The 18786-nt window shown below is 36.9% G+C and overlaps 2 protein-coding genes across 2 annotated transcripts; one reads left to right on the top strand and one right to left on the bottom strand.

Annotated features, from left to right (window-relative positions):
• The first annotated feature begins 263 nt into the window (after positions 1 to 263).
• LOC113238853 lies at positions 264 to 4371 on the top strand. The gene is made up of 2 exons (XM_026475696.1): positions 264 to 419; positions 3929 to 4371. The coding sequence occupies exons 1-2, from the start codon at positions 326 to 328 to the stop codon at positions 4132 to 4134; spliced, it is 300 nt and encodes a 99-aa protein (XP_026331481.1). The 5' UTR covers positions 264 to 325; the 3' UTR covers positions 4135 to 4371.
• A 5902-nt stretch (positions 4372 to 10273) lies between these two features.
• On the bottom strand, positions 10274 to 17652 carry LOC113238855. Its single transcript, XM_026475697.1, has 6 exons — positions 17509 to 17652; positions 14644 to 14803; positions 13741 to 13849; positions 13218 to 13353; positions 12269 to 12435; positions 10274 to 10464 (listed from the first exon to the last, which is right to left on the bottom strand). The coding sequence occupies exons 2-6, from the start codon at positions 14712 to 14714 to the stop codon at positions 10456 to 10458; spliced, it is 492 nt and encodes a 163-aa protein (XP_026331482.1). The 5' UTR covers positions 14715 to 14803; positions 17509 to 17652; the 3' UTR covers positions 10274 to 10455.
• Positions 17653 to 18786: the final 1134 nt, after the last annotated feature.

Here is an 18786-nt window from a genome sequence, read left to right as displayed (position 1 = left end):
TGATGTGCTGGCGTGTGTACATTTTAAAATTTTTAACACAAATCTAACAAACAATATACAGAAAGAACACGTATAAAATATCGTTTGAACTTCACATGCTTCTCTTTACAAATTAACTTGTGGGTACAACTTTAATGAGTCTTTTAATGAGTACTTAACAAATGACCACAAATTAAAAATCCACTTCCAAGTAATAATTAGTTGACGATGTACACAACAGAGGTCATGATATATATAATGATGACCCATTTTAATCTCACGACCAGTTGTTTAAATTGTCTTGCCGGAACAAGTTGTTTTTCTCGTCTAAATTCACTCACGCACTATGAAGCTCTTTTTGGTTTTGTGCGTCTTCGGTATTGTAAGCTTTGCTGCTGCCAAGCCTCAAGGACGAGGCTGCATCTGGATTATGGGGAGATGTAAGTTATTAGAAAATTTTCGTGTACTTTGCTGATGTAAGGATAGATAGAAATAATTTTAACTTTTTCATTGAAAAAAAAACACCCTTCAAAAGTTTGTTTATCGACTCTAATTAGATTCTGACTTCATTAGTGACAATGGGACATTTACGGACTCCTTCAAGTCTCAACTCCGTCAAGTGAGACCACCTCAAATACCCTTTCAAACAAAAAATGAATTTTCAAAATCGTTCCACAATTGATGGACAATTTGGTGGACATGCCTGTAAAATTTGAAGATTTGCTTCGATTTTCATGGGATCCCCTCATCAGATTGTGACTTGGTGACAATGGGCCCACCACGAAAGTGCACCCTTTCAAACAAAAAAAGAATTTTTAAAATCGATCCACAATTGATGGAGAAATCTGAAAACGTACACAAAACATACATACAGCCGAACGAATAATCTCCTTATTTTTTTGAAGTCGGTTAAAAACGGGTACTTGAGATCGAATGCCGTCTGACCAAACATTACAGGTACTGTAATCATCTAGCTCTCGATGTATGATAATTCAAACATTGTAAAATTAAATGTGTACAATTTGTATATTTACAAAGAGCAACCCCTACAGTTCTTGCTCATACTTCTCAGCGGAATCTGCCTTATTGATGGCCGTTTTGACAGATTACAGTGAGGTCAAACCTCAATTCATTATCAAAAAAAGTATAATCAAATGCGAGTCGTATCTATAACTTCAGATTTCTGACTAGTATTGCAAAGGGTAGCTGATTAAAATTTCATAAAACGCAAATAAACGTGTTTACTTAATATGTCGTCAATTCGAAACTGCTTTGTTTTACATTGAGCTTTGATGCGAGTTTGCCGGAGGTAGAAGTTGTGCCGGACAGCGATCCTATAGCATCGACTATAAGGCTCTACTCATACTGGCGCAGAGTCGAAGCGACGTGTCGCGTCCTGTTTTTCAACTACAACGCCTGGCGACACGCGTCGACGCGTGACCACCCTCGCATTAGTGCGCCCGGATCACTGTGTGGTCGGCGTCTGACGTCTCACTGCGCCCAAGTAACTCCATATTTGCATAACACAAATTTGTTCCTTAATAAAGGGAAAATAGAGATGAATGAATGAATGAATGGATGAAATGCTATAGGCGAAAACATGACGCGTCGAGACGCTTTGACTCTGCGCCAGTGTGAGTTGAGCCTAAGTCACTATCGTATTAGATTTAATTTTTTTAAATTTCGAATTTCGATAAGCAAATACCGAGTTGTGTCGTAAAATTATATAGAATGACATGATAGAGAAGGTGTAGAAGAAGTTTGCAAGATTTGCGTATATAAAGGTGTACAATGTTTACCCGTATCTTTTCCCTTCTATGTTTGCGTACGGAATGATTGGATTAGACAGCTTATTGCCGAGGCGTAAACTAATGCTGATAATGGATTATCACGAGTTTTTGAATGGTGGGGTTGACAACTTGAAAGTGGTATTTCGGGTGGGTCTGTTTGTACCTGACCAATATTTGCGTGGCGGTGGTGCTGTGCTGCAGAGGTGCGTGCGTCCATTGCTCGCGACACTTCGCTCGGGCCCCTGCAGTGGCGCACAGGCGCCTACTGTTCGGGCGACTTCTTTCCTTAACCAATTGCTCACAACAGTCACGTGCCGACATATTTCATGACGGTTCAAATGAATTCTTGAACTGACGACACCCGTCAATTGTTTAGAATTCGGGCTTGCCCATCGAAGCGCATTTGTCACCGTAATGATTTGACAGAATAATTTTCAAACAAATTTGAAAAAAAAAGACATTTCGTCTCTATTCCCGGTTATACACTCGATGATTACAACACACAATGTAGGTATATCTAATATAATAAATATACTATCAGCAGTCCTGACATAGGTTATCTTATTAAGACTAGCAAGCAAGGTTGGACTGTACAATTTGTGTTATTTGTAATTTAAATACTTATTTGATATATTGTAATATATTGTTCATAATTGATTCTTAACTACATGACAATAACTATCAACTTAATGTTTACCAACGCTTCTGTATTGATAATAATAATATATAAATTTATTTCTCTTCGAAATTTTGGTTACAATTTTTGACACGGAAATAGATCTCGCACTCCTCGTGGAAGAATGGCTTAAGTGGAATTACGTCAATCATGTTTATTGCTCCATTAGATACAAAAAGAAATATAACCCACATCCTCTTCAATTAGAGATTAGATACAGAAAAATGTAATCTATATCCTCTCCAATTCTTGTAACTCTATCGACTAATGTTGTAGATCCTCCAATTAATAATTTCATAATATAATTTTTTTTTTTTCTCTCATAGCAAATAAATGGAAACTTAAGGCACAGAGTTAGCAAAATCTAAATTGTGAGAGACAGGAGCCTAAACTAGGATACCCCTGTGTCTTAGGTCTCCTGGTCCCCCCTCTTGATTGAACAGCTTTTTACTCTACTTAAGTTATAGTAGCTTACAATGATATTATACTTCTAAGTAGCTTACATTACTAAACATCAATAATCACTTATAAATTACTTTTTTACTTTCTTTTTCTTTTCCAATTGAAGAGGTTGTGGCTTATAATTTTTTGACGTAACTCCACCTATTCCATTCTTCCATGAGGAGTGCGATCTTGTTATCTAAAGTGACAAAATTTGTAGGACTGGAATCTAAACTATATCAGAACTCTATGCTGATGCCATTTAAATTTACACCAATTATAACAGAGATGTAATGTAAACATTTTAAACTATACCTACTGTAAATAAAAAAACCAAGGGAACATGTATGTAAAACAGTCGTGTGTGTCTGTGTGTATGTGTTTTTGAGAGTGTGCAAGGTGTTGCTTGTTTCATATTTTATTTTTCCACATCTATGTTTCTAACTGCCTCTGTGGCAGAACGGTTACCATGCCGGACTGCCACGCAGAGGTGCCAGGTAAATTCCCGGGCCGGGAGAAATATTTGTATGACCTACATTTATTTCTCTCGTGAGTTTGGATGTAATTTGTGGTTGTCTATGTGTGTGTCCATGGCACCCGCGACACAGACATTATATTTAATTCATGTCTTGTTTGTTATCCTAAAAATAAATAAATCAATTTCTTTCTTGCTTACACGATACTCTGTTTTTTGTTTTTTATAATATCAAATGACGCGACGGACAAATCGTGCGCCTGATAGTAAACTACACGCCTGTTCATAACAGTTGCAGTGCCACTCAGAGCTTTAAATCGCAAAGATCTGAGGGGCACTGCCACTGCGCCCGTCACCCTGAGACATCAGTTGACAAGTCTCATGTGCCTGTAATTTCACCAGCACCCTAACCCTTCAAAACCGGAACACAGTAATGCTGACATTTCTGCTTGGCGTCTGAAATAGGTAAGGTGGCAGTACTTCCCTGGACGAACTCTTTCACAAGAAGATCTACCTGCTACTAATGTATGTGTGTATATACAAAAACATTTATTTTATTTTTTTCAGGTTCGAGAGAGTGTCCGGAGGGCACTCACGGCTACTCGGTGGGGTGTGGGCATTTGACTCCCGAAGCCACCTGTCAGAATCCAGAACCTAAAGAGGACACCCGTGGACAAATTTGCGACTACTCCGCTTGCTACTGTGACGCCCCCACGGTCCGGGACACAACCACCAACAAGTGTGTCCCCCTCGAAGACTGCCCCAAGCATTAATAATATACAACAGATATTGATATCAACAGAAATTTAATTCACAGATACTTAATAAATCTACGGACAATAACCACTATTATAACATCAAACATCATTCATATTATAACACCTTAAAAGTTTTTGAAATAGCGTCTATTTGCCAAGTTTTGTTGAAATCCATTAAAACGGATTCAACCCTTCATTTGCCACCCTAAGCGCGTGTGTGCACTGCATCCGATCTGTATTCTTTCCGAATCCGAGACTACAAATCTAGAAAACTCCGACCTGCTTCGGATGTCACTTGTGCACTAAGTAGCAGTAGAGCTACTTGTGAAAGAGTTCAGGGAGCTGTGCCACCTGTGACAGTGCACCTCTGAGTGGCACTGCAACTGTTATGGACAGGCGTGTCGTTTACCATCAGGCGCACGGCTTAATCGTCCCGTCACTTAGTATCATAAAAAAACTTCAGATTCAAATCCTTGAAAGCACGAATATCGCTTGAAGACCTAGAGATAATGATCCCTGTGACATTACGGACAGTCATTTCTCGGATTCTAAAGATGTGGAATATTTTCTCCAAATTTGAATGTGACCAACACTGAGGTACGCCCTTTCCAACAAAAAAGATTCATCGATATCGGTTTACTAATGCAGTGCCGAAAGTGACGATGGACTGTGGTGCACCAATTTTTTTCTTTCGATGAAAAAAAAAGATAATGTTGACACGTTCAACTTCACAATTTCTCGTACATTACGTATTTATGTAATATAAATTGGTATATTTTGTTCTTATTATTGTTGACATTAAATTGATAAAAATAACCAATTGTGTTTATAAAATTATTTTAATTCATTTAATTCATATCACTTAATCACACAAAATAAAAGTACCTACAAGCAAGAATAAAAATGTGTGAGGTGTACATTCAGAACGCATCCGAAAATAAACTTTTTCTTCGATTAAAAAAAACTGATGTTTTATAATTCAACTGTTTTTTCTTTCATCTACCATTTTCCTCTCTATAGTGAGGTGAAAAGATGTGTGCTCGCTAGGCAGCAAAGTTGTTTTGCGTCTCGTGGCTTGAAACCCTCGCTACGCTCAGGGGGCCAATCGCGCTAATTGTCAAAGGTTTAACCAAAACCTCCAACCTCGCCAATCTGACACGTTGTGTACATTTCGTATCGCGCTAACTGTCAAAACAAAAACCTAAGCCTAAACTTAGACGTGTGACACGTAACGCACATTTGGTATCGCGCTAATTGTCAAAGGTAAAACCTAAACCTTAAACGTTGCCAATTGGTATCGCGCTAAATATTTTGACGTATTAACCTCACATGTAACCTTGGGGGCATAGATTAACCTTTGAAAGATTAACGTTTGTGTGGCAGTTAATGGAGAGTAACTTTTCACTACATTTATCGTATATTAAAGATGTTCCATGGTTACTTAAATGTTTCGGAAAGTGTTTATGAGGTGGATGTGGCCTAAGAACGGGCTTTAAATAAAAGAAAAGCATAGAAAGACGATCACATTTAACATGTCTGAGGAGAAATTCCGCAAACGATATACCGTTTGTCCACGGAATTCATTTCAGGATTGGTGGAAGAACTATGCCTACATATTCTCGTTAAAGGACGGTCTGTTGCATTGGATGTGGAGACAAAGGTAAGGGTTAAGTGGAATCCGAAAGTTCTCAGTTTTGCATAATAACCAAAATTTCTATACTGTGTAAATCATTATTAATTTTGTTACCAATTTTAATAGCTCGTATAGTCTTTAACAACTGGGGTGTACCAGACCCCCATTGGCAAGTGCTTATCACCCTTTCCCAAGCCAGTGTCAGAAAGGCACAAGCGGTAGCTGCTTCAAATAAACCAGTTATTATGAATAAATATGCAGCTTTCCTAAAAGGCATGCCGAAAGAGATGGTATTAAAAGGCGGTGAGAAAATAAGCTTTACAATGTACATCATATTTATTAGTTCTTGTCTTAATATTTCCTGTTATTATTATCAAATAAAAATGAGAGATATAGGTAAAATATGTATAGTTGTATAAAAATATATTACAAGGTTACAATTTATCTCTTTTAACACTTGACTTTATACAACATATCGTCCCCTTACAGTGAAGCCTCACATATGCATTTTCAGTTAGTTTTTACTGATTTTTGTTGAATAAAAATTAATAATGTAATAATATAGTATCTAAAAGAGGTATAATTTAAGTAATTAAAATGCTAACTACACACATTATTGCATTTACTATACTTCACACCATATTTTTATCTTCATCCTAAAAAATTACATAGAAATATGAGGTATTCATTCTAAGATGACGATGTATACCTATTGTAATTGTTTATTATCTTAATATCTAAATTGATGTATACTTTTAAGAGGTTGAAATAAAAAAAAGAGTGTATTTTTAGTTTATTTATTGCCTCAATCTACCCCAAATCATCCTTCATTTCCAGAGCGAGCTTGCTTTTGATTCTTCAAAGAAGTCTGAAACAAAAATATGTATATAGTAAGATTGGAGACCTAAATTTAAGACTGTGCCATACCTCTCATGAGAGTAGTGACAGATAAAGCAGGATGGGTATTTATATACATACAGTATGAAGCCAACATAAACGCCAGAATGTTTAGGGGCCTTTTCAAAATACATTTAAAAAAATGTTTATATCACTGTGGAAATATAAAGGGGACAAAAGTCTACAGATTAGACCTTCGTTCCTTACGCTCTTTCAGATTTCCACAATTGAACATATCATCAGCAGGAATTAAGAAAACATGTTGAAAACAAACCTGTCATTCTTGTTAAATATTCTATCAAAAAGGTTAACTGCAGGCACCAACTCGGTAATTGCTTTGCAAATGGCAGCTACGGATTGGGCATGCAGATCATCTGTTTTGGCAGAAATAATAGCTGCCTCAGCCTGCACCCTGCCAGCATTCACTTGTTGCAAGAATGCTTCGCATGCTCGCAGCTCCTCAATGCATAAGAATTCTACCCGGCTCTGCTCCAACGCTCATCAACTCGCTGTCAACAAAATAATAGATGTGATGTAATAAAGAGTGGGAAAGAATTTGCTCAAATTGAAAGTTACTTTGTTTTTTAATTAATAATAAAGAGTGAGAAAGTTACTTTGTTATTGAATTGTATGTTTGAAGTTATTTTGTGCTAGAGTTGGTGTCCTTTAGGAAGGTTGGTAGGGCCTCTGCCGCAGTCGATGTGGCGTAGATTCTCACCCTGCTTTTCATACCATTCCATACCTGAATAACAATAATAACATTGCATATTATAGTGATATGACTTCTGGTACAATAACGGTGAGTGATCCACTCACTGTATCCTATTACCTAGCATTATAGCTCACCTTTTGGGATCTATTGCGGGGCCACAAAATCGCCACACACTCGCACCAAAGGCGTGCTGATAACACGCGCGAACAACGCCGAGCGAAGTCATTCTCAAGCCACATCTCTGTGCGATTCGAACTCCAGCAAAGATGGAGCTGGCTTACAGTGGTCGCTCGCCGTCCGACCGCATCCACACTGGCTGAAATACGAGCATCATTATTAATTCTACATTGCTAACATTTCGAAATTAATAGTAGTTAGCGTACCTATTTGATTGTATAAAAAGATACTATTTTATGAAATAGAATATTAAAAAAGGAAAACAATGTGTAGGTACTTGCCTCTGCGTGTTTTATCTACAACAACAACACACTAAATTCAATTAATTTGGTTCAAATCACAACACATATGTTTGTTTACAATAGAATTTAATGACATTTCTTTTACACACTTTTTTAAATCGCTCTTTTATACACTTGAATTCGTAGATATTGACATTTCAGTGCGTTTTACGGTAAAATTTAGTCGGTTTTAGGAAGTCAAGGCACGTCTCTTAAAATTTAATACGAGGTTATAGTTTGAGGTTAATTTGAGGTTTAGGTTCATTAAAACTGATAGCGCGATTGCATTTTGTGCGTCTGTAGAACCATTAATTAAATAAAACCATAACCTCAAATGTTGTAAGGTTAAACCTTGCGAAAATAGCGCGATTGGCCCCCAGGGATCTATTTTTGAACCACTCTCTTGCGTAACAAATAACTATTGTTATGCAAGTTATTAGACTCGAGTACTTATTTTGAAACTTGAGCAAGCGAAAAAATCAAAAACAGAATCCTGAGTTTTTAGTGCGAAAATAGAAGCACTGTAGACGATAGTTCGCAGCACCTCTTCCAGCAATAGCATGTACCGTCACATACAGGGTCAAGCACGTTAAGCAAATTAAATTCTATACCGCTCAAAATAAGAATTTTATTTTACGTATATTTATTTTGAATGGATAGCCAACACAACACATCTGTACATTCTAGATGTAAACCTTATACATATCGTATCTTACAGGCTACCACAGGATTCTAATAGTAACAAGCGGGTTTTGTTATAACATATAATAGGTTTACACTTTCAAATTCATATTTTTATTACTTAATATGAATGGAACAATCTTACCGGATTTAAATCGCGCATATTAGTTTTTTCAAACAAACCAAAGTTTCGGGCTTTACAGGTCTCACGGTCAGTCAACCGTGATCATGGAACCTGTAAAGGACCTGATACGTTGATGTGTTTGAAAAAAAAAAACAAATATACGTGATTTAAACCCGGAAAAATAGTTTCATGTGTAACAATGTAACTATGGCACAAACCTAAGAACACGAACTTGATATACAATGACGTAACATTTAATATAATTTTATTTTAATTTTTGGTAAACATTTCTCTTTTTATTTTGTAGGTGAGCAGGGAAAAAATTATCTAAAATCTAATAATCTTTAAAAATATTTAAATCACATAGCCTATGAAACTGATTATAAGTTTTAACTACTCATAGGAGCAGAGATACCAGGATTATTTCTAGACGCACGAGTTTTAAAAGGTATATAATTTCTCAGTCTTGTTCAGGTCGCGTTTAGGTTCTCGGGTTTCTCTCAGAGAAAAGTTTAAGGCGTCTGGCATCGTGACTGTGGCACCACGGTACATTTACTCAAATATTTTATATGCTAGTAAAAATATAAATAATTTAAATAAAGAAGAAGATATCTATAATATTAATTTTAGAGCTAAGTCCAAACTCGTGGTACCACGATTTCGTTTAACCAAGGCAAACGACTCTTTTATGGGGAACTACATACGTTTTTACAATAAGATTCCTGAGCATAGATTATCATTTCCTTAGTTTAAAAACTACATTAAAATCATTTTGATTGAAAAGTCATTTTAAAATATTGAAGACTACGGGATAGATAAAGGTGTATGGAAATACGACATGGCTCTAGATTCCACACAAATTTGATTCATAGTGTATTCCATAGCATTTAAATTTATTTGAAAAGAGCAATCCCTAGAATTTCTTGCTTGACTTCTCGGGGAAGTCAGTGTAATGAACGAGCAGTAGCTTAAATGTGACATTTTTAAGTGTACATTTATTTTACCTGTGGAATAAATGATTGTTTGACTTTAACTTTGCACGAAATCGCATTGCATTAATTCGCGTCAGTTTCCTGCGCTGCGAATTCGCATCACGCCGATTCGCAGTTTTGTGTTACGACCCTTACTGAGAAGTGCTGGAGAACCTATTGAATTCACAATTCTATAGAAAAAACATACATTCAGCATTGTTCTGCGATTACACAGAGACTGCGCCCAATATCTCTTCAAGTGTTTGGCGTAAGTGCATCGAGTATTTAACCAGAAATAGAGACGAAATGTCATTTAATTTGTTTGAAAACTATTCTGCCAAATCATTACGGTGACAACTGCGCTCCGATTGGCCAGCCCGAATTCGAAACAATTGACGGGTGTCGTCAATTGTTTCACTTCAAATCGCACAGTTTCTTGAGCTTTGCTATAATGCACGAAAATTAAAAAATTACACATTTAATATTTAATTTGATTCCGTTTGTTTTGTAATTAGATGTTTTGTTGTTTTTCCCACATCACGAAATGGAACAGCCCTCCATTGTTATAGATATTATCTTTATTACAACAAATACAGAATATTTTTGGAATATACGGAGACGTACACACAGGTCAGTTGTTGGCGCTGTACTATTTCAGCTCTCTAATTTGTGATTTCAGTGCAAACGAGAGTTGTATTTAAAAGTGAGATAAGGCCCATTTGCCTGATGAATGGGATGGATGGCCCTTATTTCGTCTCTGTTTCTGGTTATATACTCGATGCGTAAGAGTCACAAGTGTCCAGAGCTCCCTCCCAATAACAAAGAATGATCCAGAGTCAAGCTTGATACATTGGCACCCATTAGTTAACCTGTAAATAAATAACATAAGTCATTGAGGTTATTGTTAATACAAAGATCGAAAACAAACAGAAAGAAAAACTTCTTCGACCCAACTAGACTCATTCTTCGAAAGCGTTTTTTCGGCACTAGCGTGGAAAAGGTTTTTAAAATTCGAACTTGATGATAGACTGTGGTGCACCTAACTTTTTCTTTCGATGAAAGAAAAAACATAATGACACGTGGAAAAGCGTACACGTACGTACTACGCGATTTGTCAAACATTATTTATACAATGTAAATCAGTTGGTACATTTTATTTTTATTATTGTTGACATTAAATTGGCAATGGTGACAAATTTTTGATATATGAATGAATAAAACTGATTTGTTATAATTCAACTGGTGTTTCTTTCATCTACCCTGCCGTCCACTAACTACACGTGGCTAAGTAACAAATGGTCAAATATCCGTTTTAAATAGCAAAAGATTCTCTTTTCAAAACTGTTAAAATTAGTTAACGTGTTTCATTAAACAACACCAAGATTCTACTGGGTTATATTTTTGTATGACATCTCAAAAAATATTTTGTCAGCCGCGTTTTAGTTAATGGACGGCAGAACCATTTTCCACGCTATAGTGAGGTGAAAAGTTGTTTTGCGTGTCATGCCTTGAAGCTCTCCCTACGCTCAGGATTCTATTTGTAAACAACTTTGCAGCTTTGCATATGAAATAACTACTTAATACAATCGACTAAAAATGTAGTATAAGTTCAGGTAGGGTTAAAAAAAACACACTTTATTTCGAGTCAAATGTTTTGAGCAAAGGAAGAAGAGATAGACACTGAACTAGCCTCTGTTTATCAGTCTTACAACTTTTAACAATTATTACGCTAAATTCAATACGGCGTATTTCCCTTGAAAATTGTGCTAGCGTTTCTATACCCCCAAATGATGGGTCAGATGAACAGTCATCGTATTCCCTAGAATATACCTATACGGAAGACAAATAACAATGGAACTGTCTAACCCTCAATTACTATCGGAACATTCTTCATTTGAAACACTAAAAATCTTGATAATGATAGGTCGTAATTTCTAATTTAAAAAGAAATAACAAATTCTGGATTGTTAATATAATTTAAACTTTACGCTGTTGGCATGTCGTTGAATGTTCAATACCATCAATACCTATTATTGCAAGTTACGACGTTTTGATTGAAATTACAATCAATTTGCTGCCATCTAGCGGTTAATTGCTGAACGACGACGAATTGGAGTTATTAATTTAGTTCTCCGAAAAAAGAAATGACCATATTGCAAGGGTATATAATGTTTTCTTTCGTTTCTTGTAACAAAAAAAATATTTCGATAAACAGAAAATTGAAAATTTATTAAAATAAGCCTTACCGGTGATATGAAATACCACCACGGGTAATATTTTTTGGTGGGGCTATCATTTTTGCACTCCAAAACAGCACAATAAGGCATTTATCAAGGGTTTTAGAGAATTTGCACGAAAGAATGACACAACTATACCATACAAAGCGAAAATGACAGACTGAGCTCAAGTAGTTCTTTCGAGACCTTATGTTGGCACGCGTCAGACTCTAACTAACCAATTCTACTGTATTTATTGTTCTGTGGTTCTCAACATCATCCTAGCGACAACTGTTCAAAGTCGTTTAGACTAATTTGTTTGTCTATTTTATCGACTGAAAGACTATAGTGCTAAACTGTTTGTAATTGACAATGAGTTAAGGCTTCAAGTCCCTATTCCCCCGGTGTTCTTATTACCCCTTCGGATCATATATAAAAGTTTTATTAGTTCAGGTACCTGAGTGCCCGATACAGTTATGTTCCGCCTCCATTTTCTCCTATACAGAAATATTGCCGCTACTCCTACACACAAAATCACCAGGCCCACGCCCACGCCTACGTAGATCCATCTAGAAGCATCAACCTCTGTAGATGCAGGTTTCGATGTATGTTTAAATGATGTATCTTAAAAGACAAAAGTTGCGTTAATTGTAGAATCATACATGTGGTTTTGAAGTCAGATTCTGACAAATTACTTTCTGAAATGTTGATACTACAACGATTTTTACATACAATTAAAAGCAGCTCCTTGTGAAAGAGTTCGCCCAAGAAAGTACTGCCTTACCTATTTTTGCCACCTAACAATAACGTGAGCATTTCTGAGTTTCAGTTTTGAAGGGTAAGGGTGCTGGTGAAATTACAGGCTTATTGGACTTTTTTTATGACACCAAGCGACAGGACGATCAACTCGTGCGCCTGGTGTTCGACACGCCTGTCAGTAGCAGCGCCACTCAGCTTTAAATCGCAAAGATTTGACAGACACTGCCATTTCTCTTGTCACTTTGTTTGACTGAGAGCCGACAGTGGTGTTTACTACTAAATGATTTTTATCCATGATAATAAAAATTTTGTTATAAAAACTAAACATCTCAGTCGGTTCTTAGCCATCATCATCCTATATAGCCTCCTCCACTTCTCATATTTCATCGCCAGCCCCCTTTATAGCTGCTCACTTTGATCCTCTTCTTTATTTGTCCAGTATACGCCATTCTTGGTCTTTTTTTCCCTTCTATCTTCCCCTCAATAATCACTCTCACAAATTCGTCATTACGTAACAAATTATCTTTACCTTTATTGTATTGAAAAGACTTCTTTCTTCGCTAACTCTTTTCAAATTTCAAAACTCAAACTTAAAACTGACTCTCAGCTAACAAACTTCTTTTCAAGTATAAGTCGTCAGTACTTACTTATAAAATTAACTCTTGCGTGACATGGTCTGTTTACGTCACTGGGATCGATCAACATATTTCTCCGTGTATCATTATAAGGGAATGCATCTCCTCTTAAAAAGCAATCGAATTCGCCATCCAATGATGGTACGGGCTGAAAATATTAAAAATTTTAATAAGCACGTTCCAATAATTGTACGGGATCATCAAGTACGGGCAGGGATTTAGGCCGGTTTACCCAACAGTAGTCTGAAATGACATTTTCCAGAAATAATGTTTGGTCGAAAGTTCATAACCTCGAAAGTAATTTTGAGAGTAAAATGTTTTTTTTTCTTTTAAACCTAACTTAACCTAACCTAACCGAACCTAATCGTGTCTTTGCGATAAACATCCAACATATCCTGAAAGAACAACGTTTCGTTACAATTCTGTTTTCGGTGTAATGAAAATTCGAACAAACGTCATTTCGGAGAAAAAAAATTCGAATTTGTGATAGGTTACCCTTTTTTACTTATGCATTAATTTGAAAATAATTACTTACTATAGTGGCAGCGGCAAAAAATTGAGAAAGTGTTCTATCTTCCACATTAGTTAAATTTGCTTCCAAAACTATGCTGTTACTTTTGGTATCATTGTCGACTCTTTCACACCTGAAATTAAGTACATTTACTTTTACTTTTTTTTAAATTATTAATACATAGATCGAAAAGAATCCTTCGATCCAGCTGGATTCGAACCAACGACCTGTTTTTTTTTTTATCGACTTTTTGCCATCCATGAGAAATGGTTCTTATTTCTTTTTATTGTTTTTGTTGAAACTACTAATCGTCTACGGTTGGCCGCAGGGTTCTTCGGAGTACTAGTACCAAACTGTTAGAATTTTTTTATTACACTAAGAGACGGGACAAACAAATCTTGCGCCTAGTGGTAAGCGTCACGTCTGTCCATAACAGTTGCAATGACGCTCAAAGGGCACTGCCACTACGCCCATCACCTTGAGACGTAAGTTGAAAGGTCCCAGGTGCTTGTGATTTCACCAGCACCCTTACCATTCAAATCCGGAACGAATTAATGCTCGCATTACAGATTGGCGGCTGAAATAGCTAAGGTACTAAGGGAAATAGGTAAGGCAGTACTACCCTTTTTTTGTTGACCCGGGGGCATCTGTTTACAGACCCCGGCCCGCGGGGGCAGAGCCTCTCCACTGGAGATACGGGTATGCTATAGCACTCGTCGAAGGGAGATACATCGCTCCCCCGACTGCGAATGTGTGGCTCGCCGAACACCACACGAGTCTTCCATCCCTGGCCCTCTACGCTGGACAACGAACTCCCCCAGCCCCCACGGCGAAACTATCGGCGAAATTCTTTCACAAGGAGCTCTATCAGAAGCAGTAGAGCACTGCTTTAAAAACCAAATTTAGTAATACCAAAATTAAACTCACCAAAATGTATAAAGATTTTTATTGTAGAATTGGATAAAAACCTTCACCGTTAAGGTGCCGTCCTTTTTCATTGTAAAATTCCGGGTTGGTACCAGATTTGCACATTCAGTGTCTCCGTTCGTCAATTCAAAGAGCAGCGTGCTGCCTTTTGCTTTGTTTTCTGAACATGAAATTTATATTAAAAAAATTTCTTTTTACTTGACTGAGGCGAAATTAGAGAAATATTTTCGACATTCATTATCGGCTTGAAGCCAAATGACAAAAAGAAAAAATGGGCAAGGTGAAAATTGTTTTTCATGCTACCAGAAAAAATTTTCACCAAGGTTAAGATAATGTTAGGCTGCATGCAGTCGAAATTCTACTGCGTGCAGTTGAGACTTAAATTTCAAGCGTCGATGTGAATGATAGTCTGAGGACTAAAAGTAGTAATTGACATTCTTACAAAAAGACAACTTTTTTTAGTAACGGCAAAAGGTAATGATTATTTGAAGGTATAATCAACATTTTCATCTCATATTAGTTTCGTGTACAATGTGTACATTTTGCGGTAGAAGGAGCGCATCGCGTGAGCGGTTATAGGTGGCGTTAGGGGTGGGCGTGACACCTACTCAGGCCGCCGCTTTTATTAACTTATTCAGTTTGTTTTTTTAAAATGTGACTAAAGAACTCCGAAACTAGATACATGGAAACTGTCTTAGGAATCATTAGTCTCTTTTTTTTTGGTGAAAAGAAATTTGGAGTATAGTCAATTTTTGGGTCAAGCTATATTTTTTTAGTGCTGTCCGACTCAGTTTCATGTAAGAACTACTTCATTGTATTGGAAGAAAAAAGTCGCGATAGCAGAAGTTAGTCAAATAAAATGTTTTTTTAACCAACTTCTGCTGTCCCGATTTTTTCTCCCTGTACAATGAAACAATCCTTACATGAAACTGAGTTGAGCAAAAAAAAAATTTTATAAATTTTTTCATTGTTATGGGCAACTCACGCTTGACCAAAAAATTACTATACCAACATTGTCTAACTGCCTCGGTGGCCGAACGGTTACCATGCCGGACTGCCATGCAGAGGTCCCAGGTTCGATTCCCGGGTCGGGAGAAATATTTGTATGGCCTACATTTATTTCTCTCGTGAGTTTGGGTGTAATTTGTGGTTGTCTACGTGTGTGTCCATGGCACCCGCGACACAGGGTTTCCCTAGTGCGGGGCTATGTTGAGTGTGTACGTTATTATTATTATTATTATTATTATTGTTCTCACAAAAAAAGACTTAATGATGCCTAAGACAGTTTCCATGTATCTCCTATTGTTTCGGAATTCCCGATATACAGTCCCAGTCAAAAAACAGACTGTACCTATACAAGTCGTTCTAATTTGGGACCCAAGTCTCTAACTTTTATTACACCTCCCTAAATTAAAATTAGTGTCCCTTAAAATCGGGAAGCGTAATAATCGTTTTTATATTACATTGGGCATACGTAGTAGGTACACTTGCGGCGTTTATTTACAGGCCTACCACTTAGCATGACTTAACTGAGTCGGTTACTGAGATAGCTGCGCGGTGCGGGAGGAGTGGCAGTTCACGTGACAGTTAAGTCGCGCTTCACACGGGATAATTTCAACAAATTTTGCTGACGATATTCAATATCAAGTTGATTCAAACAAGTTAATTGAAAAAAGTGCCAAATGGCTTGTCTATTCATTTTATTTATCAATTTTTTTTTTAATACAAATATCGAACACATCGAAAAAATTTCCGTAGCATTTCTCTAACCATCTGAGCCACGGGTCAAGTTCCCTAGTCGTCGAAATTCTCCCATGTGTTTTTATTATAGACCTTTGTACTGACTTTTCGGCATTCGTCGCCCTTAGTGACATCTAGTGAGATTTTTGAAAAACCTTCTCACCGCAGTCGATTCCTTTACAGGTATATCACAACTGACGCGGTGAGATGAAATTTTATCTGCGTGTTCGATCTTTGTAGTCGTAATCATAATAAAACTATACTCTAGCCAAATTCGATGTAGAAAAATGTCAACAAACAAAAACATATGATTTTTAGGGTCTTCATCTCAGACACTTTCGCAATTACCACAATTTCAATATATTCCTACGAAATTCAACTACATTGTGGATAATACTAAATCTTGAAGCCGTGTTTATAATGAATATTCTTCAACAGAAGTTTCAAACCACCTAAAAATGACATAAAAATGACCAGTAATTAATTATTTGTAAAACCGTGTCATCCCTATTGACATTTTGATTTGAAGGGAGAGATTGCAAGCATTCGAGTTCTGACTTAATTCAAGTTCAGAATCGAAAATATGGATGATATAATATTATGTGGTAAATTAATATCAAATAAATCTTACAATTTTTGTTTCTTTTCATCTACCATTACCTACTTATTTTTATACCTAAATCATAGGTATTTTGTAAACTTTATAATAAATGGCTAGGTAAGTATTACTTCTACATAACCCAATTACCTACTTATCTATTTAAATTCCAATTGAGAGACTAGGCCGTGGGCAGAGCAAGCCTTAATGATGAGCATTGAAAAAATGTTCTCCTATGCCATCATTCGTTGCCTAGCAATATTTTGTTATTAAACATTCTACATCGAATTTGGCTAGAGTATAGTGGAGTTATTTCACAAAAAATCTCAATAAATACATTTTTATTAACGTTTCACATAACAACAATTCACTAATTTGATAAGCACTTTTTTCAATCAACTGTTATTAAATATCATTCAGTTAAGCGGTAGGCCTGCATATAATAATTACGTCTGTGGTTTGAAACCATATTATAAACTATACGTACGTGAAAATATATCATTGTTAACAATGCAATAATAACTTACCAACGGATGGGTACGTTATGCAGTTTATATTTGAATATGTAGCATTTTCATAATAATATAAATTATTTCGATGTATCGGACCGCCTTTCCGCGTGAGGAGGGTACAATTCCATTCCAAGTAATTTGTATAGTATTTGGTATCCTACAACAAGGCAATAGATTTATTCAAGAAATGAAACAAAAGAATGATGAAATTCTGAGGATACAGCCCCACATCTTTCTACATTAGTTTTGAATATAGTGACCCTCTCTACCAACCCTTAAGATACTATTACCTATAGCACAGGAACCTTCTAAGTTCAGGTTCTTACCCCACATCAGCCAAACTACAGGGTTGTCACAGACTAAATTCATCCAGTTCTCAAGAGGCTAGTGCCACGGGTGAGACGCCCCGGGGGCACGTACAGTACCCTCCGTATTTCCCAGTTAGGTACCGGAACTGTGGGCACGCTCACTTCCCATTGCACTTTGCACAGCCAGCGGTTGCCACCGCTAAGCCATCGACTCTAAAATCCTCTACCAAATATCCTCATTGGTGGCGAAGCTGTGTACTTTCTGACGCCGAAAAGTGGCGTCTCTCCAGTTCCCAATAATCTAAGCTGCTGAAAGGACCAGAGGATATCTAGCTTTATGCTCTACTAGCTCTCCGGGCTAGTGCCGGAGATGCCAGTCGCAGTGTGCTGCGACTCTCGTCTAGACCGCTACTAAGACGCGCTAGCTACGCACGAGACAGATGCCCCGGCCACATTTTACCGGGGCAGACGAAAATATCCGTCTCCGCAACTCAGCACAAACCCCAACGAGTCCATACCCAAGTCCGGGTCCACCAGAGACGCCCGTCACTGTATTTTAAATTTAAATTTATATTGAATTGATATTCAATTACTTTTTATGAATATAAGTTTGTTATATTTACATTAACTAGTGGAATAATTTCACAAAAAATAATTGAATATCAATTCAATAAAAATTTAAAATACAGTGAATAGCGACATCTCTCGCCAGGACTGGTAACTGTAAAGATATCTAACTGGGTGATAAAACTTTCATAGATTTCTCATAGATGGCGCTGAAAAAACCAAATACAAAGATACGACGCATGCACACCGAAAAATTCGTGAGTTCCGCTGATTCGTTCCGTGCCTTAGTTGGTATAGCGTCTGGCACGGTGTGCTAGAAGACGTCGTTTCGAATCCGGCCGGATCGAAGGAATTTTTTCTGAGTGTTTGATCTTTGTATTAATAAATATAACAAACTAGTGGAGTAATTTCACAAAAA

The sequence above is a fragment of the Hyposmocoma kahamanoa genome, unplaced genomic scaffold, assembly GCF_003589595.1.
Source record: "Hyposmocoma kahamanoa isolate Upper Pololo Valley unplaced genomic scaffold, ASM358959v1 98578, whole genome shotgun sequence".
NCBI lineage: Eukaryota > Metazoa > Arthropoda > Insecta > Lepidoptera > Cosmopterigidae > Hyposmocoma > Hyposmocoma kahamanoa.
Note: the sequence above shows the minus strand (reverse complement) of the source record. Positions and strands in the feature narration are given on the sequence as shown.

What these genes read in the sequence shown, in the direction of transcription:
- LOC113238853 (XM_026475696.1), top strand. Translation starts at nt 326, where the DNA reads ATGAAGCTCTTTTTGGTTTTGTGCGTCTTCGGTATTGTAAGCTTTGCT. An exon ending in CATCTGGATTATGGGGAGAT is followed by an intron (nt 420 to 3,928) that starts GTAAGTTATTAG and finishes TATTTTTTTCAG; the next exon opens with GTTCGAGAGAGTGTCCGGAG.
- LOC113238855 (XM_026475697.1), bottom strand. Translation starts at nt 14,714, where the DNA reads ATGAAAAAGGACGGCACCTTAACGGTGAAGGTTTTTATCCAATTCTAC. An exon ending in TTTTTGCCGCTGCCACTATA is followed by an intron (nt 13,354 to 13,740) that starts GTAAGTAATTAT and finishes TAATATTTTCAG; the next exon opens with CCCGTACCATCATTGGATGG. An exon ending in CGCAAGAGTTAATTTTATAA is followed by an intron (nt 12,436 to 13,217) that starts GTAAGTACTGAC and finishes TTGTCTTTTAAG; the next exon opens with ATACATCATTTAAACATACA.